The sequence below is a fragment of the Schistocerca serialis genome, chromosome 2 (assembly GCF_023864345.2).
Source record: "Schistocerca serialis cubense isolate TAMUIC-IGC-003099 chromosome 2, iqSchSeri2.2, whole genome shotgun sequence".
NCBI lineage: Eukaryota > Metazoa > Arthropoda > Insecta > Orthoptera > Acrididae > Schistocerca > Schistocerca serialis.
Window position 1 is genome coordinate 402,002,138 of NC_064639.1, and position 26,741 is coordinate 402,028,878.

The 26,741-nt window shown below is 39.3% G+C and overlaps 1 protein-coding gene across 7 annotated transcripts in view; it reads right to left on the minus strand.

Moving 5' to 3' along the window:
• LOC126457238 (ADP-ribosylation factor-like protein 2-binding protein) overlaps positions 1 to 26,741 on the minus strand; it is a 106,373-nt gene that overhangs the window by 34,947 nt on the left and 44,685 nt on the right. For 6 of the 7 annotated variants that reach the window (XM_050093379.1, XM_050093377.1, XM_050093381.1 and 3 more), the window contains exons 2-3: positions 3,313 to 3,423; positions 3,071 to 3,177 (exon numbers count right to left, since the gene is read on the minus strand). In XM_050093379.1, the coding sequence (XP_049949336.1) occupies positions 3,071 to 3,177; positions 3,313 to 3,423 (218 nt within the window). Of the gene's footprint in view, positions 1 to 3,070; positions 3,178 to 3,312; positions 3,424 to 3,513; positions 3,531 to 26,741 lie in introns of those variants that run through there. The other variant, XM_050093380.1, reaches the window with a different exon arrangement.

The following is a 26,741-nucleotide window of genomic DNA, read 5'->3' on the forward strand; positions in this document are numbered from 1 at the left end:
AAGATGAAAGTTTCCAGTTAAAATCAGTATGGGACCCAATTATAGAAAAACTTTATGCTCTGCATGATGGGCGTCATCCTGAGATCATACTGTGCAAAGACAATCATTTTCTTATCAAAGAGGCAAGCTTTGAGAGCAGAGCAATGCAGTGCAGAGCAGTGCACAGACTTACAGCAGAAGCACATGCACTCAAGCAAAGCATGTGCAATTCGAACCGAGACACCACGCATATGCCACAAGGATCTTAAATAGGGGATCTCAGTGTACTACTTGTCATATTCACCTGAAGATCACCGGAAGACTTTGCATCGAAATATTGTACCAGCAAGTTACAGACATCTGGCAGTTTTCCCGAAATTTTACAGAACAAAAACTGACTAGTTTTGTTACTTGCTTTGGAAGCACTCATGTTTTAAACATGTCATAGAATGTACTTGTTAATACATGAATGATCAGACAGAAGTACTGGTGTCAGCTGCTTATTTAAAGAGAAGTACGCAAGAGCATATGTGTAATAAATATATTATACGTTGGTCGTTGTTACTGTTTTATTCTAGGAACCCTCTGAAGATCAGAGAAGACATTCGAGTATTTGTCGTGGGCAGTTGTTGGAACAAGTAAATTCAAATGGTCTAATGCTAAAGAAGACTCGCAGTCACATTCACACTTGACCAAGCATCACTACATCATCTCTGACGGAATTAAAGTGTCACTGGCAAACTTTAAAGTTTTTATTTCTTCTCTTTGAACTTTAATTCGCTTTCCGAATTTATCCTTTATTTCCTTCACAGATTACTCAATGTACAGACTGAGTAACACTGGGGATGGGCTACAACCCCGTCAAATTCACTTCTCAACTACTGCTTCCCTTTCATATCCTTTGCAATCTGGAATCATCACATTCTTGCTGAAGACTGAGGATATTTCATATGTTTTGTGTATCTTGCATATAAGACCTAGTTTTGATTTAAGTCTTTCAGTACTCTATCAAATTGTTCTCGCAGTATCATATATTTCATCTCATCTTCATCTACTCCCTCATCCCTTTCTGCTAATAATGTCTTCCAGTTTATTTCCTTTGTACAGCCTTTCTATACATTCCTTCCACTTTACAGCTGCCACTTCCTTGCTTGCTAATGGTTTGCCATTTAAGTTTTTAATGTTTTCTCCAAAGGTCTCTCTAATTTTTCTATAGATTGCATCCACCTATTCCATAATTATTCATGTTTATACAGCTTTGGGTTTCTCCTCTAGCTATTCCTGCTTTGCCGTTTTGCACTTTTTGTTGCTGTAATTTTTCAGACTTATGTAATCCCTTTTTCCTTGTTTCACTGTTATATTTTCCCTTGTCATCAATTAAATTTAATACATTAAAGTGTTATCCAACTTTTTCTACTAGGCTCTGTCTTCCTGCCTATTTGATCCTCTACTGCCTTCACTATTTCAGTGCTACCTATTCATCTTCTATTGTAATCCTTCCCCCAGTTTCAATTAATCATTACTTAATGCTCATTTTTGCAACTTCCTTAGTTTTAATCTGCAGTTCATAACCAAAAAATTATGTCCAGGGACCACTTTTATCCCTGGAAGTTCTTGCAATTTAAATGTGGTTTAGAAATCTATGTCTTGCAATTATACAATCTATGCATAACTTCAGGTGTCTCCAGGTCTCTTTGACATATACATCCTTCTTCCAACATTCTTAAACCAGATATTTCCAATGATTAAAGTGCACTCAGTGCACAATTCTACGAGGTGGTTTCCCCTTGGCCTATTTCCTACTGCTTTCCCTTTCTCAACTATTGAGTAACAGTCCCACATAACAACTAAATGTTCATACAGTCTTTCAATTTCTCCATCATGTTTGGAGATAGTAGGCATATAAACTTGCACTATAGTGATGGGTACTGATTTTGATACTATCTTGGCTACAATGATATTTGTACTATGCAATTCATAATAGCACATCTACACTCCTCTTTTACTATTTATTGTCAGTCCTACTCTGACATTACCCCAATTTGATTTTGTGTCGATAATCCTGTGCTCACCTGTCCATAAATCATGTTCTTTCTGAAACCACATTTCACTAATTACAACTGTTTTAACTTAAGCTTATCAATTTTTCTTTTTAATGTTGTTCTATCCAATTACCCACTCAATTATAGTCTCCAACATCCCGTGCTCCAACTTGAAGAACACCAGTTTCATCTTTCCTCATGATGACCTCGTCCTGCACAGTCACCTCTTAGAGATCTGACTGGGGAAATATTTTACTTTCACAATATTTTACCCACGCGGATGCCACCATAATTAAGTCCTACAGTAGACTTGCATGTCCTCGGGAAATATAATGGCTGTAGTTTCTACTTGTTTTCAATACCAATATAGCAAAGTAATGTTGGCTGCTGTTACAATGCCAGATCACTTAATTATCCAGGCTCTTGCCCTTGCAACTACTGAAAAAGTTGCTGCTGCTCTTCAGGAACAACATGTTAACCACCAAACTAGTAATCTCTCTGGTTTCCTTATAGAAAGAAATAACAGGACAATTTAATTTGTTTCAAAGTCTTGCCAACTCAATAAACTTCAGTCTTCCTTTTAAAGTTATTACCCTAGATTTCATTATAAAATGTGTCTTCTCAGAGGTTCATTGGACAAATGAGATGAGTTGCTATTGAAATGTTTCCTAACACATTCTCTTTTCAGAAAGTAAACTCACCACAGGCTGTTTCTACCATTTTCTTTTCAAAATTGGATGATGGGCATGAAAATTAAATAAATGTGTTACATTTCTTTCCGTCACTGTGCACAGTGTACAACAAGAATGGCACAGTAATGACTATCACATGAACTGCCATTTTCCCAGCATGAAAATTGTGTGTCAAAGAACATCAAACTGCATTTAAAATAAACAACACAAATGTACGCAAACTAATTCACTTTAATAACACAAGAAAACTCTCATACAATATCTTCTGCTTATTGTGATATTCTTTCAATTGAGATGCGTTCATTCGCCAACAAACATTCCAGAAATGACTTTAGACTTAGAAAATATTTTACTTACATATTCTTTAAAAATATCCATGTAACATAGCTTGTTTTCCTCTCCCTCATGAAATTCCTGCCAATATTTCTCCATGAATGATTTCTGCATGTCTTGAAATTCTTGGTCTGAAATGTTAAAAACAAAAATTGTCAAAACACTAGTGCCATATATATTCATAATGCCTGCTATCTAAAATACAAGCCATGAAAATTAATTAAAACAATTGTAAGCCAAGAGAATACTATCAGAAAATTCATTACCCACTAACACATCTTCAATATGCCCAATCACATCATCAAAAAATGTGTCCTCAGGCTTCATATTGTCATCGTTACAACCAAATTCAAGAGTGTCACAATCATCTGGAACACCTGAATGAAGGTGCATAGTGTTAGCAACCAATCCAAAACATTACATATGTTGCATTAAACTACATCATGTTGTCACTTAAATATATGTACCTAGAGAGGTCTAACATCAGTCAATAATTACCACAATCAATAGCTTTTACTAAACTCTGTAGCACTGACAGTTAATGCAGATTTCCAATTTGAAATGGTTCATTCTGCCTTTTCCCTACAGAATTTTTGCTGTAATCATATCCACACCACTGCAGCATGTTTTACACTCTTAAATTTATTATTACATTATTCATGTGTGATTTAAGTACAATACAATGTAGCTACAGTAGTGTATGTGTGTGTGTGTGTGTGTGTGTGTGTGTGTGTGTGAGCAGATGCACAGGGGAGTGCACATTCTTTATTCAGTGAGTTGTTATCTTTACCCCTTAAATTGTTTATAGTACATCAAGAAGAATTCCACCTGGGGCCAGTTACCTTAGCACAGCCATTGCACTTTCCAAGCTGGATTAAGGTGAGCTAACAACCTAATCCCATAAAAAAAAGTCTATTTTAGGAAACACAAACTTGCATCGGCCATGGAAAGATACAATGGAAGATGAAATGTGCGCAGGAAAAACAGCTTATAATTTGTAAATGTAAATTATGGGTTATGGAATGTTCAAAGCCTACATAGACCAGGAACCATCCAGACTATGGTCTCAAAAATTTAATGATAGAAACTGGACTTGGTTGCTGTTGTAACTAGGTATAAGTAAAACACAACCAGTAGACAGAACACAACTTTATTCCACAGAAGCAGTAATAACTTGAACAGAGTATTTACGTATGATTCAACAGGAACAAATTATGTACACACAAAAGCTGTAGCGACACACATAGAGAACAGAGGCTGAGCGTAGCTTGGCTGGTCTTAAATAAACTAGGACCATGCCAGGCTCTGACAGTGATCTCTCTCTCTCTCTCTCTCTCTCTCTCTCTCTCTCTCTCTCTCTCTCTCTCTCTCCCCCCCCCCCCCCCTTCCCCTCTCTCACTCCTTATCCACTGGGCTCTGGCTAAGGTAGTGAGAAGGAATGGGAGTGTACAGTCTGAAGTACTTCGAGCGCAGATACATTCTGTGCTTACCTTCCCATGTCAAATAATATGGCAACACTGGCGACACTGGGGCTGTTTCCATGTTGACTACGAGCTTCGGCTTTGGCGATGTTGTTCACAGTGCTGTTGATACTTGTATCAGCAGTTGCTCAGGAATGGGTGACGGAATCCTTGATGATTGTGTCAGAAGCAATAAAGGAACTGCTGATTCGGCCACTAAGGATGGATGCCCTCACCTGCACGGGAGTGGGGAACTAGTAGCAATGTGTGATGTGGTGCCTGAAGAGGAAGGGCTCGGAGGTGATCAGGGCGCACCTGGCCATCCATGCAAACATGAAGTTGATCGTGGTGCCTCAAGCAGAGGCTATCCTCCATATGGATGTTGCAGAGATGCCTCCCGTGGTATCTGGGATGACATCTGGAATCCGTTTAGGGTGACATCCAAAACTACACACCCGGATAGCCGCACCCAGCTGGAAGAGGTGCAGCAGTTGCACGGGTTGATAAACTGATCTAAAGCAACATCAGATGAACAGTTGGAAACATATTTTGAATGTTCACACAAGGCGTTCTGCCTCATCGTTAGATTGTGGATGGAATGGCGGGGAAAGGATGTGATGGATACCATGGGAATCACAAAATGCCACAAACTCTTACAAAAAAAATTGCGGACCATTATCAGGCACCAATGCTGTGGGCAAGCCTTCAAGCGAAAAAATTTTGGACACAGCTGTGATGGTGGCTATTGTGGATGTAGAAACACAACAAACAACACACGGAAAATGAGAATATGCAACAACAAGCAACAGCCAATAAACATTGTGAAAGGAGCCAGTAAAATTCACATGTATAAGGTCCCATGCAGTTAACAGTGTCAGGTCAAATAGAGATGACGACATGCAGGAAGTTGCTCGATGCATCGCACACTGTGAAGAGGAGGCAACCATGTGGGTAACGTCACCTTCCAAGCCGGGCCAAAGCATGTATCAATGGGCCAACACTTTTGTGTGTGATACACCCCAATGACCTGTAAATTCCCTATGGAATACGTGGAGAACCTTCAAATGAAGCACTGAGGGGGATCACTACTTGACAGGCTTTGTGATCCGTGCCTAAAAGCAGAACACCATCCACAACAGAGGACCGATGTCAAAAGATGTAATAATTATGGAGTACTTTGTACACACAAGAAGGTGGTGAATCTGGCCAATCATGTTGTACTAATGTGTTACCTGCCACACAATGGGATCTGAAGCTACAGCCTATGCGATCCATGAGCTAGTTACAGGAAAACCATCAGCTGTGCAACGACATCAATGTGGAAACGAAGCAATTCCCACGGATCAAATCCTGGGGCCAGACAGGCCAGCAGGTGGGACAAAGCATCAGCATTTGCATGCTGATTCGTAGGGTGGAACCAAATCTGCAATGTGCTGCTATATCTGGTAACAACACAGAAGGACTGAACAAGGAAACCAATAGGTTATGATCAGTGACAAGGTAGAATTTGATACCATATAGAGAAACAACGGCCAAAGTTTCCTTTTCTTTCTGAGATTACCTAGCTTGAGCAGTAATCAGTATTTGTGGGGCATAAGCAATAGGCCGCTCAGAGGCATTGGGATACATGTGAACCAGTACTGCCCCCAAACCCAACTGTGAAGCGCCCATTGCAAGAACCAAGTGGAGGTCTGGTTGGTATGTCACTAACCAGGTTGCAGACTGCAACATGGTCTTAAGGGTAGAAAATGGGGTTTTGCAAGCCAGCAACCAGCAAAACTGAGTCCTTTTGCACAGCTACCCGTGTAATGGCTGCACAACTGTCACTGCCCCAGGTAAAAATTTATGGTAGCAGGCAACTTTGCCTGGAAAAAACCTGAAGTTCTCTTTCTGACATACAGCATGGAAGCGACACAATAGCAGAAACATGTTGATTCAGGGGCTTGAGACACTCGCGAGAAACTTCAAACCAAGATAAACAATTGAAGGTTGAAAAAAAATTGACATTTTTCTAAATTACACTTCAACCTAGCGGCTTGGAGGACAAGAAAAAAAAAAAGAGACCAAAGATTTGGACAATTTTCCTCAGTGGAGGCATGGGAAACTACAATGTCATCCAAACAGTGTGCACAACCCGGCACAGACGCTTTAAGCTGTTCCAAAAAAACACTGAAAAATAGCAAGAGCACTGGCGACTCTAAAAGGCAACCGCAAGTATTGGTGAACTAACATACATTGTGACTCCGATGCTAAAGGAAGTTGTAAATAGGCACCAGACAAGTCAATTTGTGAGAAATACTGATCACCTGACAGCTTTGCAAAGAGTTCGTCTGAGCACAGTATCAGATATGTATCCGCTATAGGTTGTGTGTTCACAGAAAACTTAAAATTGCCGCAAAGGCATAACTGGCCTAACCGTTTCTTTATTATAACTAAGGGGACAGACCATTCACTTAATGCAATACGTTGAACAATGCCAGATTCCCTGAGGTGATCTAATTCATCTTTGACTTGTTCCCGATTACCACTGCAAATGGATGAGCCTGGAAAAAAACGAGGCTGAGCAGAAGGTTTCATGGTAATGCACACTTGGAAACTGTTGGCACACCCCAAGCCAGAAGAGCATAAAGAGAAAAACTCAGAACATAATGCATCTTACTGTGTACACAGCACTTATTCAGGCAATAAATTCACTTCATCTGAAATGGTAAAACCAAACAACTTAAAAGTATCTAACCCAAAATGATTCTCCATACATGCATTATCTGCAACAAGAAATGTGACTGGACTACTGACTTGTAGGTCACTGGGGTGAGAATTGGCTGAGGATAGGAATACCCTGTTTATTGTAATTTACTATCTTTTGGGACACAGGGAGAAGCAGAGAGGAGTCTAAGTCCTTATAAGTTGTGAGTTTACTGAGGTTGCCACAGCTCCTGTATCCATCTGCGTGTGCAGAACTTTACGAAAAAACACATCATCAATGAAGAGCCGATGCAATGTTTACATCCATACCCACATCAGGACTGTTGTGCTGAATTTCTGCATTACAAACAACTGTTGCAATTATGACAGGTAGCAAAGCATTTTGGGCGATCTGGGCACTCATGATAAATGAAACAATAAGAGCAGGATGGGAGCATGGAACATGTACTTTGCTGTTTACTAGCATGTTTACTTAGTTGTTGTGGCTGCTGCTGGGATCAAAGCTGGTCATCTTGACACTGTGATCATGTTCGGACCACCAAAACCATGTCTTTCCCCAGTGAACTATCTGAAGTTTGGTGTGGACGAGAGGATTGGATTGCATGACTCAATTTACTTACCTACAGCTCACGACACCTCAAATGACTGTGCAATAGCTAGAACCTAAGAGAGGGATGGATTTTCACACTGGAGAACATACCCTCGCATCTTACAATCCAGAGCTAAATGAGTGATAGCATATCTCACCATCTGATCAGTATACTCTTTATGCACATCGGATAAAAAATGACAATGACATAACTCACGGAGTTCAGCTGCCCATAATTGATAGGATTGATGTTCTTGTTTCCTACAGTGGTAAAACTCAATCCGGGGTGCAATAACATGGGTGCACTTACAGTAGTATTTTGAACAGGATCACACTCGTCACCAATCACATTGTAATTAGGTATAAGTACAACACAACCACTGGATTGAACACAACTTCATTCAGTGGAAGCATTTACAACTTGAACACAGTATTTAAGTAACATTCAGCAGGAACCAATTACGTACACAAAGAGCTGTAGCAACACATGTATAGAATGAGGCTGAGCGTAGTTCAGCTAGTCATAAATAGAGCTCTCCCTCTCTCTCTCTCTCTCTCTGTCACACACACACACACACACACACACACACACACACACACACACACCTGAGGGGCCCTCTGCAGATGATCTAACACTGCTGCACGTGTGGTCTTTTGAAAATACATGCAAGCAAATTTGCAGTGGCAGTACAAGAGACAAGATGGCTGGGTGAGGGTACTCATAAAGAAGATGGATATGTACTATTTTATGGTGGATGTGTGGATAAACATGAATTCATCACTGGTTTTGTGACACATGAGAAAGTAGCAAATTCAGTTACAGAATTCAAAGCTGTTCACAAAAGAATATCCTACACAGTACTCAGAAACCAAGTAACAGACACCACACTTATCAATCTTCATGCCCCAACAGAGGATAACACAGATGAGGAAAAGAAAGAGTTCTATGAACAACTAGAACAAACAACTGAGAGCACACCAACTAGAAATATCAAGAGATTTTGAGAGATTTTAATAGAAAAGCAGGAAAAAAAGAATTTTATACACCAACTATAGGAAGGCACAGTTTGCACGACATTACCAATGAGAATGGTCAGAGGGTGAACAACTTGACTATCTCAAAGAACCTGAGAGTAAGACTGACTGACTTCAAACATAAGAGAATACATAAGGGAACTTAGTGCTCACCGGATGCAAGAACTACCAACCAGATTGATCACACGTTAATGGATAAGCACTATAGCCATAGAGACAGAGACATCAGGTCGTATCCAGAAGCCAACTGTGTATCACACCACTTTCTGATTGTGTGTAGACTTAAACTGATGTTCATCTACATGTATAGGAAGAAGAGGGAGACAGCAGAACCTGCTCTGAATGTCGGGAAACTGTGAGAAAGTGCATTTAAAGAACAATAGGGTACAGAAATCAAAAATTGTTTTGGGGGCCCTCAAAAACCTAGAATCAAGAGAGAACGTAGAAGAAAAGTGGGAAGACATTAAGGTCACGGTACTAAGTATAGCAGAGGATATATTTACATGAAAGAAGAGAATGAAGAAGAGAGGATGGTTCAATCAGACATGTCACAAGGCTTGAGAAAAGAGAAGGAAGATGAGGGAGGAGTGACTGGCTGACAGAGAATGAGCACAAGAGGTAACATTCTCTCAACATCAGAAAGGAGACAAAGCAAATCTTGAGAACAGAGAAAATATTATATCAAACCGGTTTATTAGACAAGTTGAAGCAGAGAGGCACAACAAGAATTCCAGGCAATTTTCCCAATGCATTAAATATCTCAAATGTGGATACCACAGCCATTAGCTTTTTTATTAGGGGTAAGTTTTGTTTATTCATTCTAGGTACTCTTTAGGGACTCTTCTACAATATGATTAGTGGTCAGCATCCATCATTTGCTACTTGCCAAGAAAATGGCTCTGAGATGCCACGACAGACTGCAAACTGCTGTGTGTGCTTGAAAGAATCTTGGGAAAAGCAATAAAACGACACATATTAGCAATTAATGTGTATCATTTCTTTCAGTACTCCTCATGTGAAGTAAATGACTTTGGAGATATAATTTGGAAAGTTGCTAATTTGGCTCAGCTACTGAGCATGGAAATTTCATCCCATTACAAATGAAACCCATGAAAAAGCCTGCATTCTCATATAAAAACTTGTATTAAATTGAAAATTAGAGCTGCAATCATCATAAGATAAACCACTGTTGGGATCATTAAACTGTCACAATCCTAAGCAGCAGAAACAAGTGGAGTACCTGTAAGGCACTGAAAGCCCTTCACTATCATTACACAGAAAAATGTAAACACAATTAATATGAATTCACAATTTGGTGCATTAAAACTATGAAGTTAAACATTTAGTACCTGAGATCGAAATAAAAATTATGCATGTTATTTCATTTGCATTGATATGATACGCATAAAAAAATGAAAATGAAATACAGTATGGTTATGGTTATACATGAGAGACTAGCTAGCCAGGACAGAGAGAAAATACAAGATGATCCAGGAGGAACAGTCAATATGCAGGGGTGTGAGAGACACTATCTTTTGAACCAAAAATCTCATATGGACATATGCCCCATTCTGAATGGTTTCCGTGACAGAAAACAATTAATGCACTTTTTTTTTGGGGGGGGGGGGGGGGGGCTAGTGGCAAGTGTGAAATGTGAGTACTGGTTCACATACTAAAATTGCATTTAATACTCTGTTTCATACATTAAGGAATTCACATTTACCTTTTACTTCATCTACTGTAATCGATTTCCAAAAGCAGTCTGATGCATCTCACCATTGCCTATAATAGTATGATACTAATATGTCTTTTCTGCTATAATACCCACACGAAACAGATGAAGCAAAACAGAAGCAGCTATTATAACTGATTAATTCATTTCCATTCATTCACACATCATGTTCCATAAAGCCCATCTTGAGGACAACCTTCATTCAGGGATGCTGAACTATTAACTTATATATTGTTAAATAGAAACAGCCACTGCAGGTTACTTCTGCAAAGTACATGAGAACAAATTACAACTTGTGTTAATCTCTACATATTGATAATTATGGGATTACTTTTAAATTACTTTATATAAGTTTATGAATATTAGTAGACCAGATCTTCCAAAATGAGCCACTGCTTCTTCTATTCTACTGCTCAGCTGCTGCTTCTAACACGTCAAACTAAGCATTTACGTATCTTCATACAGACCACTACCAGCTTTGTAACTACTAGCAAAATTAAGATCTGTTTAAGATGAACATTGGAATTGTGTAGAACTTACATCCCCAAGTTCAAATATTTTGACAAATTGTAGGAAAGGGGCTAATGAGGTATTCATTAATTTTGTTTTTGAATACCTGAGTATTTTTTGATTTCCTGCCTGATGTATGCCATGGAAATGTAAGCTATAGGACAGTACTGACTATGAACATTAAATTTGTTAGCAGTCACATGTGGGGGTCAACACAATGTGTGATTTTTCAGATTGCAAAGCAAGCAGACCTGAGCTTTAGAGTTAAGTTATCTTTGTGCTGGTGTCACCTCAGTTTGTTATCCATGCCTGAGAATTTCACACATGGAGTCTCATCCTGTGTATGCACACTGATCTCTACTTCTGGTAATTGTTCTTAATTTTACTAGCTCAGGAAAAACAGCATGGAAGCTGTAATGTCTTGCTTTGTATGTTGTATGCTAATGTCACTACAGGCAGTACTGCATTCCAGTCTCCCAGTTCAAGATGAACACACACCAAGGAAATGTCTGAAAACATCTTATTAAAACATTCTGTGATGCCACTCATCTGCAGGTTCCAGTTATCATCCTGTGAAAGATGTTGCATTGCAGAATGACTTCTAACACTAGTCTCAATTGAAACACTTCTCCATGATCAAAGATCATTACACATGCTACTCCAATTATGTCTTCAACAAAAAAATACTGTCAATTTCCAGAGCTCCAGCAGTCAGTACAGCTTTGCTACCTGCGTAGCAGGTGAGGTCATCACTGTACATTACTATCCTTTTATTTCCATTTGTCAACTTGAGAAATCTCCCCATAAGCAAAATTCCAATACAGTGAAATGGAGTATTAAAGGAGGAATTGGTAGCAGATGTCCTCACAGTAACTGAGGCACATACTTCCATTGTTCATACTCTCTACAGTGTCTTCCATAATGCCTGATAGATCTATAGAAACCTGGTCAAAAATATCTGCTTCTGATTCTATCAAACTTAGCAAAATTCTGCATGAATTATTTCTTAAATGCAAGATTTAAAACTTTGGCTATCATTTTGCTATCTTCTACTGCCACTCTCAACTAGTCAACGAGTAAAAGCCTACAACTCACTTAGAAAATTTTTTGCAGAACCCGAATTTCTTGCGTTCTCGGCAAAATCTTTTGCTAAGGTATTATGGTGGGAGTAGTCATATGCTTCAGGCACCAATCTTTTTATGAATTTTTGGCCATCATAATTTGCGAATTCTGTTTGAAACCGAGAGTGCAGCAGTATGTGCTTCCTCAGGAATTTCTTTATTTTGTTATTAAGCAATGGTGGGTCTTTTCCATCCTTAATCCACTTCCTTGGCACATATTTCTTCAGGGGCAACTTACAATGTGATTAAGCTTTGCCCATAATTCCTCTACATTCATCATACTGGAACTAAGTGGGATGCTAACATTCAATTATCTGCTTGATGGATTTATTAACTTTAGTAACCACTGTCACTATGAAGACATGATGATCTCCATGTTTTACACCATTGATAAGATCAGACCTGTTTAAAGCTAGAAGGTGTAAAATATTTCCATTGCATGTGGACTGCTGGAGTAGCTGCTCAAGATAGTTTCTGGAAAATGTGTTCAAAAGTTCTTCACAAGGTTACCTGTCCATACCATGTTCAATGAATCCACAGACATCACAGCCTATATCTGGTAGGTTAATGTACCTCCAACTAATATTGCACGATCTGGGTATTTCTGCACTACTGATCATGAGCTTCCTTTGAATGATTCTAAAACTGTCACGGTGGAATGGGATGGCCAATAATTAACTTGAGTTCACCTAGACATGTTACATGTGTCCAGATAACTTTAAAACAAAAATAATCCATATTTGACAATATAATACAATCGGATAGATAAAAAAAATCTACTCATCAAGCAGTGGCAAGAGGACACACACATAAAAAAAAAGTTTTATGTATGCAAACTTGCAGAGCTAATGGCTCCTTCCTAAAGCAGAAAGGTTGAAGGGGAAGGCAGAGAGCTGAAGGGAAAGGATTGGAGGGATTTAGGAAAATGGCGTAAGTTCAGGAATGTCACCCAGAACCCCAGGTCAGGAGAGACTTATCGGACAGGATGCGAAGGAAAGAAGTTGATCAGCAGGAGACATTGAATACGAGTGCTGAATTAAGGGGGGATGATCCCCATTGTTGACATGGTGTTTCACATTGGATTGCCTGGTCTGCTTTATCAAGACTCCAGACTTGAATGCACTGAATAACTGACAAAGAATAGCTAACACTCTCCAACACTGTTACTCAGTCAACCTATTGACAACTGGGTAGTAGAGTACTCCAGTGTTTGGTTGGTAATGGCAGTGTCGCGTGGCTCTCCATCAACTGCACTGAGCTGACCTTCCTAGAATGGTTCAGCTGTGACTATGCACATACCCTTAGGAATAAGTTGCGGCTGTCCATACCATCTAGTGACCGACAGCTCCCTTTCTTCAGTTGTGATAGTGATGACTGTCACTGGCATGCAGATTTCTTTTGCAAGACTGACTACCTTTTTGCATTTGACTACAGTTCCACAATTAACCTGAGAATCCACACTACTGACTATAACTTATCAAGGTGATGCCAATAACATAATATGTCCTCAGTGGTTGAAAATCACCCAAAATAATCATTGTTACACAAACTTGTTGGACTAGCATTATCAATCTTAAGCAGTCTATGACTGCTTGTGGTGCCTGCAAGAGGTCTCATCCACGAATAACATTATAGCTGCATTCTTGTAAAACAGTTAATTCGAAGGACTGTGTTCTGTTGCTGACAACTATTGTTACAACACAGGTTGCAGTAAGGTCGACGTACTTCCCAGCTTCAATCTTCAGCACAATGATCTTTGAAATATGGAATAATCTTCTTCAGCTGGCAATAACAAGCATTCAATGACACTCATCATGACACCCCAACCTCTGTGTGCTGATGGGGAATGACTGCAGCATATTGGAGAGTCGCCACTGCCAAAGTACAGCAGTGGGCTTTATCCCTCAGGTCAGCTATAGTCACCTTCTGTCACATGGCATGCATACAACTGCCCCATAATTTGACATATAACAGCTTCTTCTTCCTTTATAACTTGACATGCATAGATTTTCCACAATAGAAACATGCGAGCACACTATCCTTCATTCTTGAAATGTCTATTTTTCTGAACAGGAATTAAATTGGTGAGGTAGCAAGTTGAGAATCTAGAATGTTGTCTGTCAGTCATGGCATAAGCACAACCTTTCCACTTCAAATTCTCAATCTTGATTTCCCTTGTAGAGGTAAGTGCTAACAACTGAAAAACTTATTGAATAAACAATGCTACACTCAAATGGAACTCTTGTTACACATCCTCTGTCATGCCAATCATGAGGTGTCATACATTGTCATCTTCCATTACATCTGGGTTCACTATCTAACATGGTGTCAAAACACTTGGTATATAAAACTGTATCTTCCCTCATTGTATTGGGCTCTGTTCCTCAGTTGTCCTATGACTGTGAGGAACAGTTACTGCCTGTTGCCCAACATTTTCTTAATTTCCATCTGAAACTTGTCCCAGCTCGGAATTTTTTCTCACTGTTCTGAAACAACTACTGGGCTTTCAACTCAAAGTAAAAATATGCTTTGCTAAGACATATCATTCTATCCTGCCTGCTGCAGTTAACAACATGGACAAATTCCTTCAGCCATTTTATTGTCACACAAACACATTGCTGGATATCTAGTGAGGATTTGACTCACTGTCATCTTTGTATACAATAGTGCCTTGACAGTGCAGACTTGGATGTACTGTTAGTACTCATGTTCCTGCCTGATAATGTGACAGTTTATGAGTTGCCTTATTTAAGCCATGACAATGAGATACCTCACATCTCCACCAAACTATGTCACACAGACTCTATAATTGAGTACCAATCACAAGAGCAAGGTCATGAACAAGAACTAACACCTCACATTTAGAGTATGTAAGACTTTGGTGCGAATTGTGCCCTCCGCCACACACCGCTTGGTGGCTAGCGGAGTATATATGTAGATGTATATGTAGAAGACTGTAATAATCCCAATACCAAAAAATGCAGCAACTGTCAGGTGTTTCACTGAACCTTCAGAATACGTCTTGGCTGTAAAATACAAACATGAATTATTTACAAAAGAACTGAAGGACTGGTAGATGTTGACCTGTGGTAACAAAGGAACACGGAGGGCAATACCTACACTAAGATTTATTTTAGATGATAAAAATAGGTAAACCTACATTTATAGCACTGTAAATTTATAGAAAGCTCTTTACAGTTTTGACTGGAATACACTTGTTGGAATACTCAAGCTGTCAGAGACAAAAAGAAAAACTTGTAAAAAACCAGACTGCAGTTACGAGTCAATGAATGTGAAAGGGAGGGAGAAACTGAGACAGAAATGAGACAAGGTTGCACTTGGTCATGCTATTCAACCTTTACAATGAGTGAGCACTACAGCAAACTAAGGAGAAGTTAGGAAATGGGCAGGATAATTTCAGAAACGGATCAAGGCGCGTAGAGAAAAAACAAATGATTTATTTACAACATTGTAAATCTGTCAAGAGATTGCAAAGGGCTTGGAAGATCAGCTGAACGGAATGGACAACATGTTGAAAGCAGTTTGGAAGATAATCATCATCAAAAGTAAAACAAGCGTAATGGGGTATGGCGTGTGGCTGAATAAAATGAGACAACAAGGAGGGAATTAGAGGCGAAATAAGGCACTGAAAGTAGCAGAACAGATTTTGCTGTTTGGGCAGCACATTAACTGACAATGGCAGAAGTAGAGAGGAGATAAAATGTAGACTGCAAATAGCAAGAAAACATATCTAAAAAGATATGAATAAAAAGAAACATTCCACATGGGAAAAATATATATAAAAACAAAGATGCTGTGACTTACCAAACGAGAAAGCGTTGGTAGATAGACACAATAAAAAACACACAAACACACACACAAATTTCAAGCTTTCGCAACTCAAGGTTGCTTCATCAGGAAAGAGGGAAGGAGAGGGAAAGACGAAAGGATGCGGGTTTTAAGGGAGAGCGTAAGGAGTCATTCCAATCCCAGAAGCGGAAAGACTTACCTTAGGGGGAATAAAGGACAGCTATACACTCGCACACACACATATTATCGGCACATATACGGACCAAGGCATTTCAAGTTACCGCCCCTCGTACATCACTTGTCATTCAACAACATCTTTGCCTCTGTACTTTCGCCTCGACTGACATCTCTGCCCAACCACTTTGCCTTTACATATGTCTGCCTGTGTCTGTATATGTGCAAATGGATATGTGTGTGTGTGCGCGAGTGTATACCTGTCCTTTATTCCCCCTAAGGTAAGTCTTTCTGCTCCCGGGATCGAAATGACTCCTTACCCTCTCCCTTAACACCCTCTCCTTCCCTCTTTCCTGATGAAGCAACCTTGGGTTGCGAAAGCTTGAAATTTGTGTGTGTGTTTGTGTGTTTTTTATTGTGTCTATCTACCAATGCTTTCTCGTTTGGTAAGTCACAGCATCTTTGTTTTTTATATACACTCCTGGAAATGGAAAAAAGAACACATTGACACCGGTGTGTCAGACCCACCATACTTGCTCCGGACACTGAGAGAGGGCTGTACAAGCAATGATCACACGCACGGCACAGCGGACACACCAGGAACCGCGGTGTTGGCCGTCGAATGGCGCTAGCTGCGCAGCATTTGTGCACCGCCGCCGTCAGTGTCAGCCAGTTTGCCGTGGCATACGGAGCTCCATCGCAGTCTTTAACACTGGTAGCATGCCGCGACAGCGTGGACGTGAACCGTATGTGCAGTTGACGGACTTTGAGCGAGGGCGTATAGTGGGCATGCGGGAGGCCGGGTGGACGTACCGCCGAATTGCTCAACACGTGGGGCGTGAGGTCTCCACAGTACATCGATGATGTCGCCAGTGGTCGGCGGACGGTGCACGTGCCCGTCGACCTGGGACCGGACCGCAGCGACGCACGGATGCACGCCAAGACCGTAGGATCCTACGCAGTGCCGTAGGGGACCGCACCGCCACTTCCCAGCAAATTAGGGACACTGTTGCTCCTGGGGTATCGACGAGGACCATTCGCAACCGTCTCCATGAAGCTGGGCTACGGTCCCGCACACCGTTAGGCCGTCTTCCGCTCACGCCCCAACATCGTGCAGCCCGCCTCCAGTGGTGTCGCGACAGGCGTGAATGGAGGGACGAATGGAGACGTGTCGTCTTCAGCGATGAGAGTCGCTTCTGCCTTGGTGCCAATGATGGTCGTATGCGTGTTTGGCGCCGTGCAGGTGAGCGCCACAATCAGGACTGCATACGACCGAGGCACACAGGGCCAACACCCGGCATCATGGTGTGGGGAGCGATCTCCTACACTGGCCGTACACCACTGGTGATCGTCGAGGGGACACTGAATAGTGCACGGTACATCCAAACCGTCATCGAACCCATCGTTCTACCATTCCTAGACCGGCAAGGGAACTTGCTGTTCCAACAGGACAATGCACGTCCGCATGTATCCCGTGCCACCCAACGTGCTCTAGAAGGTGTAAGTCAACTACCCTGGCCAGCAAGATCTCCGGATCTGTCCCCCATTGAGCATGTTTGGGACTGGATGAAGCATCGTCTCACGCGGTCTGCACGTCCAGCACGAACGCTGGTCCAACTGAGGCGCCAGGTGGAAATGGCATGGCAAGCCGTTCCACAGGACTACATCCAGCATCTCTACGATCGTCTCCATGGGAGAATAGCAGCCTGCATTGCTGCGAAAGGTGGATATACACTGTACTAGTGCCGACATTGTGCATGCTCTGTTGCCTGTGTCTATGTGCCTGTGGTTCTGTCAGTGTGATCATGTGATGTATCTGACCCCAGGAATGTGTCAATAGAGTTTCCCCTTCCTGGGACAATGAATTCACGGTGTTCTTATTTCAATTTCCAGAAGTGTATATCTAAAAAGATACATTTATTAATACTGAAAATAATTAAATGTGTTAGAAAGCATTTCAAAGGTATTTATATGTGGTGTAGCCTTGTATGGAAGCAAAACACTGGCAATAAACAGTACAGACAAGACAGAATACAAGCTTTTGGAATGTGGTATTACAGTAGAATATATAAGTCAGGTAACTAATGAAGGAGGACTGAATTAAATTGAGGAGAAAAGAAATTTATGTCATATCTCGACTCAAAGAATGGATGAATCGTTAGGACACAAACTGGGGTATCAAAAGGTAATTGGAAGAAGGTGTGTTTGTGTGTGTGTGGGGGGGGACTAAAGAGTGACTACAGTACACAGATTCAAATGGATGTATGTTGTAACAGTTATGCACAAATGAACTGAAAATCAGAAAAGTTTTTATTTTATTTTATTTTTTTTTTTTTTTAAAGGAGACATTATGACTTCTGTTAGCAAACTAAAGTTATAAAAACATTTGTAGCCAAAGCTCATGTAGAAATAAATTAAGATTAAAACTACCACCCAACTCAATCAAATACAGTCTGTAATAAACTTTTATGCATTAGAAAAATTATTGAGACATCACATTTTCAAAGAAAAATGTTCAAATGCCAAACTGACTTTCAGAACAGAACTTCCAAATTTTAGGAAACAAACTCACAGTGACACAGCAGCTCAAGCATAAAATGTTAGCCATGTTACCTGGGATCTCATAAAGAAATACTGCAAAACACACAGGACCATAGAAACGGGAGCAATAAATATCAGATATGAGTGTCAACTGATACAACACCCAACAACAATGGATAATGTTTTCAACAAGTATTTTATATCTACCCAACTCTCATCATAGTTTCAGTCAATTCCATAAAAACACAGTTACTGACATTCAAACCAGGTGAAACAAAAAGGTATACACATGCAATCTTTTCTACATATTATGAAGGCTGTAAACCGCTTGTCCTACATCTGGATGAAAAACTTGACCATAAAAACATGTAAATTTTTTGTATTGGGAAAACAAGCAGTCCATTGCACTTGCTCAGTCTGCTACTTATCTGCAACAAAATATTGGAAACAGTATGTTACAGGAAAATTTTACTATTTGTAAACTATGGACAAGAACAACAGAGCTGTCCCTCTGAACTAGAAAGACATTCTATGTTGGTACAGTGCAAGGCTGAAAGCAAGAAAAACAATTATCATTGTATTTCCCCAGAACGCAAAGCTCATTAAACGCTCATTGCATCCTCTAATGGAAAGTATTCCAGAGGTAAAAAACTCCACTATTCATATCTCTGTGTGGGGACTAACCAGAAGGATGATATCACCAGGGTGGGGGGAGGGGGGGGGGGGGGGGAGGGAAAGAAAGAAAGAAACTGGCATTCTACGGTCGAAACTTGGGAGTGTTAAGAGCACTTAATCAGGTAGGTAGACAAGAAAAGAAGTACAGAAGTTAAGTGAAATAAATATGCAATGAGACAAACAGAAATTACACTTTTATTCAAAGACATCAATTACACTGAAGTCAGCGCTGTTTCTGATGGTTCCATGGATATTACAAAAGGCAAGACATGATTCTTAATAGGGTGCATAATCACCATGGGTAGCAATGCATGCTTTGCAATGTTCTCCCATATCGGTCACAAAATTGGTAAGGAGTTTCTGTGGTAGAGCATTCCATTCCTCCACGAGTGGGGTTGACGACTGCTCGATACTTGTTGGTGCACATGGACATGCTTTGATACATCTCCCCAATACATATGTTTGATGAGATTTAAATTGGGGGAACATGCAGGCTAGTCCATTTGCCAAATATCCTCTAGTTCCAAGAGCTCTTCCACCTGTGATGTTCAATATGGTCATGCACTGTCATCCATAAAACATTAAGTTGGGGCCGAATGCAGCCCTGAAAAGATGCACATGGGGAAGGAGTACAGTGTCACAATAACACTGACTGATGAATAAACAGTGTTTAAAAATTTAGATGCCTGTACAGCCACGCAACATTATGCCTCCCCACAAGAGAATGCATGGACCACCAAAACGATCAAGTTCAACAACGTTCACGAGTGCACTACGTGCTCCTACTTCTCACCATATGAGGGTATGTCCTGAATCATACCTCAGACTGAGTCTGCTCTCATCCAAGAAGAACATGCGACCACACTCCTCACTGGTCCAGTCCCTATGCTCCTGGCACCATCACAAACAGTGCCACCAATATTCTGCTATCAACAGAATACAATGTACTGATCGTTGGGCAGAGGCACCACTCCCATGTAGTTGCTGTGACACTGTGGAGTGCGACATTGCATGCCTTTGAGTCTTGTTGCACATGGTTGCAGTTGCACCTGCTGATTGATGTTGGTCACTACTTACCTGTTGCACTATGAAGCAGTAATCTGCTGCTGTACTGATCATGACTAACAACCTCCTCTCCTTTGGGCAGTAATGCCTGCGATTCAGAACTCTCCCCATGCATGTGAAACAATGCTGTGAGTGCTACCTCCTGGGCTACACTCTTCACACTTTGTCATTCTAAGTTAACACTTTAGTCACGCTGACCTCACATCATGTGATGTTTAGCTTCTTGTGCATGACTGGGAGGCCTCTCTTAACTTGCTCCGGTACTTTCATTCACTTCTGCTGAATTGTAAAATATGTTGTGTTACTTCATTTATCTCGTCCTTAAGTTTTGTGGAGCAGTGTATTAGTAAAAGTACAGTACTTTGGAGAAAAGTAATATGTAAGTTTGTGGAAGGAAACTTCTGAAAAAAGAACTTCATATTACTGCCTCTGAAAGTGCCGACAGACACTCTTAAAACAACAACAACTGAATTAGTTAAAAATGTTACGACAGAAGCTAATATTTCAGAATAATATCTAGGGTATTAAGAATTTGTATGGACAGAAGAAGAAGAAGAAGATAGAGTTGACATGGAAAGTGGGTGAGTTGTGTTCTACATTCTAGACTGAATTTCAAGTTATGTTCAGTGGCATTAAACTTAGGGTTATAGCTTGGTTCTCAGATATACACCCATTACAAATATGTACAAAGGTAGAACCTAATCCTTTGCTTATTATCTTTTACACTAAACCAAGGTCCAAATATGACAAGAGCATCATGTTAGAAAAATTACCTCAAAACCCTACAAGCAAATCTAATGAAAGTAACAGCTTGTGAACAATGTTTCAGTTGATAAAGTCAACTACCGTAAATACCCATTAGTTCCTTGATCAGGAAAGAATAACGGATAGGTTGGTAAGAAGGGACAGGTCAGTCAGAAATGGACATACCTGTAATGAGAATAAGTGCAGATCTGACGAAGATGAAGGGGATGACACCAGGAAGAGCAGCTCAAAGGTGAAAAATGAAATGTCGTGTGGCTAGGGCCTCCCGTCGGGTAGACCGTTCGCCTGGTGCAGGTCTTTCAAGTTGACGCCACTTCGGCGACCTGCGTGTCGATGAGGATGAAATGATGATGATTAGGACAACACAACACCCAGTCCCTGAGTGGAGAAAATCTCCGGCTCAGCCGAGAATCAAACACGGACCCTTAGGATTGACAGTCTGTCATGCTGACCACTCAGCTACCGGGGGCGGACGGTTCAAAGGTAGTACACTGGTAAGCACTGTGTCAGCTTCTGCCCAGATATCACAGAAGGACAGAGTGAGACGTAAAGATAGACTGAGAGGTCAAGAAATGGGAAGTGGAATTAACAGTGTCATTAAGAACCATGAGGGAAGCTGGAAAGGAGAAAGAACTAAACAAGGAAAGGCAAAGACGAAGACAAAAAAAACTCTGTTCAGCTGACCCAGCTGATAGTAAATGTAAATAAACAAGATTCTTACATGAGAATGTAGTTGATACACAACATTATAGAATTTATAAAGAGAACCAGCAGTGAGAGTAATGCAAAACATGTCACTGTTTGAAACAGCATTTTCTGTAAACAAAAAAAATCGTAGACAGTACAACAGAATTTACATCAAAACTAGAAATAATGTCCACGTTAATGATAAAGTGCAAAAATAAAAGCTATACCATTAAAAATCATCATGTATCTATAAATTATGCTAACAGAAGGTATCTGGAGAAAGTAGATCAATATTGCAACCTTTTAGAAATCTCAAACAAACCTAAAAAAAACACTAAAATACTCTCTGGTGACTTCGGTTTGCAAGTTTAGAAGGAAAAGAAATTTAAGAATATTGTAGGCGAATAAACAGGACACTTAAGAACAAACAGAAATGATGAAAGACTGAAAATGTTCCAGTTAAAGCTAATGTCCACACATTTTCACAATCTACCAAGAAAAGCCAAAACTTGGATGTCTACAATTTCAAACCTAGTAGAATTCAACTCTAACACACAGTCATATCTAAAAAGAATATCATGGAAATTATGAATGTTGAGTTAATCAGAAATGGTGAATTTGATTGAAATCATTATCTTTCAATTATTAAATTATAATTTCTCCCACCTAAAACAAAAAATACAACCAAGAAAGTAATCAGACACAACTCTACAACAGCTAATATTACAACAGAAAATATAGAAAAATTAGAGAAGAAATTAGAATGCCAAAAGACAGTAACAGCATTAACCCCACGTCCATATTCTTAAAGCAGCAGAAAAAACTTAAGGAATTTTGTGAATTGTGTTATGAATAGTGTTTTATTCATTCATGACGTACATTTGCAATCCATTTGGTTTGCATACAGGAGACATGTCAAAAATTTATAACACAGCTACAATGATTTTTACATTAATAAATAATAGCAGTATAATAAATAATAACACTATAAGGATATTTCTTGGAACGTGCAACACATTGTATCCAGCTCAAATTTCCAGTTTGTCCCACATGAATTCATCCACTGAGTAACACTTCAGTGTCAGTACTTCATATAGCTTTCTTTTAAGTGAACCTAAATTCATCTGCATCTAATTGAACCTAAATTCATCTGCATCAACTTGTTCTCTTTTAATTTATTACAAATTTTCATTCCCATGTATTGAGGTCCCTGGGCATACTGTTTGAGGCGGTGGGTGGGAGAATGAACAAAATGGTTTCCCTCAAATAATTCACGTCTGGTGTACAAAAATAGAATAATGTCATATACGTATAAGGATGACAGAGTTAATGTTTTAAGTTTTCTAAATCATGGTCGACATGGTTCTTTGTGATTTGCAGTGCACATATTTCGAATTATTTTTTTCTGTATTTTTAGTATACACACTATATTTGGCGAGTTACCCCAAAAAACAATACTATACCTAATAATGGATGTGTCCATGTCAGTTGCAGTTGATAATATTTGCATTGCAAATGCAAAGCTGCTCTGTTTGTCTGCCAGGTGTTCAACATGTGCCTGCCAGCTCAAACTTTTATCTACATTTGAACCTACAAATTTGACTGAGTCAACTTCTTCTATACCTTGGTTTTTGTGTACAGTCTTAATCTGCTTACATTTTGACTGTTTGGTTTTGAACTGCATCATGTGATACAAAATTGTTAAGGCTTTCGTGGCCACTTGTTGACAAACTGCCTATTGGCTTCTGTCTCGGGATCTTCTAATTAGATGAACGTTGGCCGAAGAACCCGAGACAGAAGAAAATAGGCAGTTTGTGCGTCATGTGAGTCTTAGATATGTTTAGATTCAACCCATTTAGCTGAAACCAAGTTTCTAAGGTGCTGATGGTACTGATCACAGATTTGGGATTTTTTTTCTGAATCCTGATCTTCAACTAAGACAGAACAGAACTGATGAGGAACTGATATTTAACGGTAAGTCATTAACATAAAAGAAAAATAGGACTGGGCCTAATATGGAGCCTTGTGGAACACCCTAAGAGAGGATTTTTTTTTCCAGTCAGAAAAATAATATGCGCCATTTGAAGAAATGCTAACTCTTTGCTTTCTGTTGGATAAGTAGGATTTAAGCAATTGTAGGGCACTGCCGCTAATGCCATACTTTTCAAGTTTGTAAACAAGCAACGCATGGTTTACAGAATCAAACGCCTTTGTGAGGTCGCAGAAAATTCGTGCCATCTTATTTCTCTTGTCTAATGATGTACTTATTTTCTCAATGAAACTGTTTGCTGCATCTATGGTGTTTTCCCCCTCCTGAAAGCCAAACTGACTGTTTAGATTAACAGAATATTTTTCAATGAAGTTTTACATTTGTGCAACAGCAAGTTTTTCAAAATTTTATACTTGTGCAACAGCAAGTTTTTCATATATTTTAGATATGACTGGGAGAACCAAGATAGGATGATAATTTCCCATGATCTCTCTTGATCCCTTCTTGAAAAGTGGTTTCACTTCAGCATATTTCAGTACCTCTGGGAAACAGCCCTCCTCAAAACACTGATTAATTAATTGAGCTAGTGGGTTTGCAATTCTATTGTGTACCACTTTAATAACTTTGGTGGGTATTCCATCCCAACCTGCAGATTTTTTGTTTCTTAATGTTAGAACAGCATTTTCTACATCCTCCACAGAAACTTTTAACAATTTTGTAAAGTTTTCAGAGTTTTCACCTAGGAGAAAAGGATTTACTTTGTTGTGATAATCTGTTACATCTACATCAGACTTTGCTACATTTATATTAAATTCATTAAAGTACTCTGGTATTTGAGTTGGATTTAAAATTGTATTTCCTTCAACATCAATTTTTGAAATTTCTTGGTTACAGGCTTTAACACCTTACTCAGATTTAATGACTTACCACACAGCCTTTATATTATTTTTGTGATTTAAAATCAGCCTGTCATTTGCCAGTTGTTTTGCTGCTCTGACAACTCTTTTAAATGTGGTTTTATAGAGTCTAACATATTTAATGAAATCAATATCTTTATTACATTTTAGTTCTCTGTGCAGTTGCCTTTTCCTTACACTGGAAATTTTGATGCCCTGGGTAATCCACTTTACTTTATTTGTTATTGTATTTCTGCAGCATCTAGATGGAAATGTTTCATTAAAGACACCAAGAAAACTATTTAGGAATTTCTCAAAGTTTTCGTCACTTGAGTTACAATGATCAGAAGGCCATCTCTTCTCTTTCAGCTTCTCACTCAATGTTAGCAAGTTCCTGCTCATGTGGGTTCTCATACGTGAAACGTTCCTGTCTGTCAGTGGCAGCTCAATGAACAATGCACAATGATCTGAAACACCTAGATCTAGACAAAATTTATACACATCTTCATACACATAATTAGTGAGAACATTTTCAATACATATTGCTGACTGTCCATTGTCTTTGGTAGATTCAGAGAAATTCATATTTCTTTACTAAGTCAGTGAATCTTGAAGTGTGGCTACTATCACATGTGATATCAATATTAAAAGCAGCAGCTATTACAATTTTCTTCTTTTTTCCCTACAAAGGTCTTCTAGCATAATTTGAAGCTTACATAAGAATAGTTCTGTTGTTGATGTCCATGGAATTCTGTATATTGAGATTATTATAACATTAGCTAGTGAGTCCACTATTTCTAAAAAACAGCTCTCAAACACACATTCTTTATTTAAGTAATTAAAACATTTTCTGGCATCATAATTTATATCATTATGTAGAAGTATACATGAGCCTCCACATGACTTGTTTCTTCTAAAAAAAGCTACTTGTTAATCTGAAGTTCCCTATTTTGTTTAGAATTTTAATTGTCCCCCCAGTGCTCATTTAAACAAACAACTCTAATATTTGCACATCCTGACAAAATGATTTCCAATTCATTTATTTTGGAGCTTTTTTTTGTTAGAAACATCAGTGTTTAAACCATTTATATTCCAGTGGATAACATACCTACTTTGACTATTAGTTATGGGATTTAGCACATTTCTTGCCCGATAATGGTTTGGTTTTGTCTTTCTTAATGCTACACAAGTTTTTTCACCCCCATCACTACTTATCAGTTTCCCTTATTTTTTATGACCTGGCAAGTATCTACGAACATCTTACCAAATATTGTTGAGCCTAACCTATTCAGATATAGACCATCTTTGGCAAGACACTTTGCACTTAGGAATTTGTTGGGATAAATGAAAACGGCTCCTAGTTTATTGCACTGTTCTTTAATATTGCCATTTATTCTCTGCACATAGCTGTCACTCACCGATCTCCTGTACACAATGCCACTTATTATTTTTCTGGAACTCGAGAAGATTCTTCTGGCCATTTGGATGAAATTCCTTGTCAAGAGGATGAAGAATTAAGACCTCAAAAATGGAGAAAATGGATATGTTGAAAAGAGAAAAACATTCAGAATGATTCAGATGGCAAAGAAAAGAAAATCATCGAGAATAATCCAGAAAATCAAAAGAGCCTCTGAAAAATCTCAGCTTTTGGAAATACAAGAAAATTTTATGAAAAATAATACTAGAAATGTTTACCAGGCTTTTAAAGACGTACTTAAATGGCTTCGAGCACCAAGTACTTGTTTCAAAGATGGAACAGCAAAAGAGTATTAAATAACAAAGAAAATTGTGAAATACTGTAATATCAAATTTTTTGACAGGCTCTTAAACAGTCTAGTGTCAACAGTTAAACTGTATTTCCAGCATTACAACAAAATCTGAGGGAGATTACCCACCAACACAGCAAGAAATTCATGAAGCCACCAAGTCACTCGGAAAC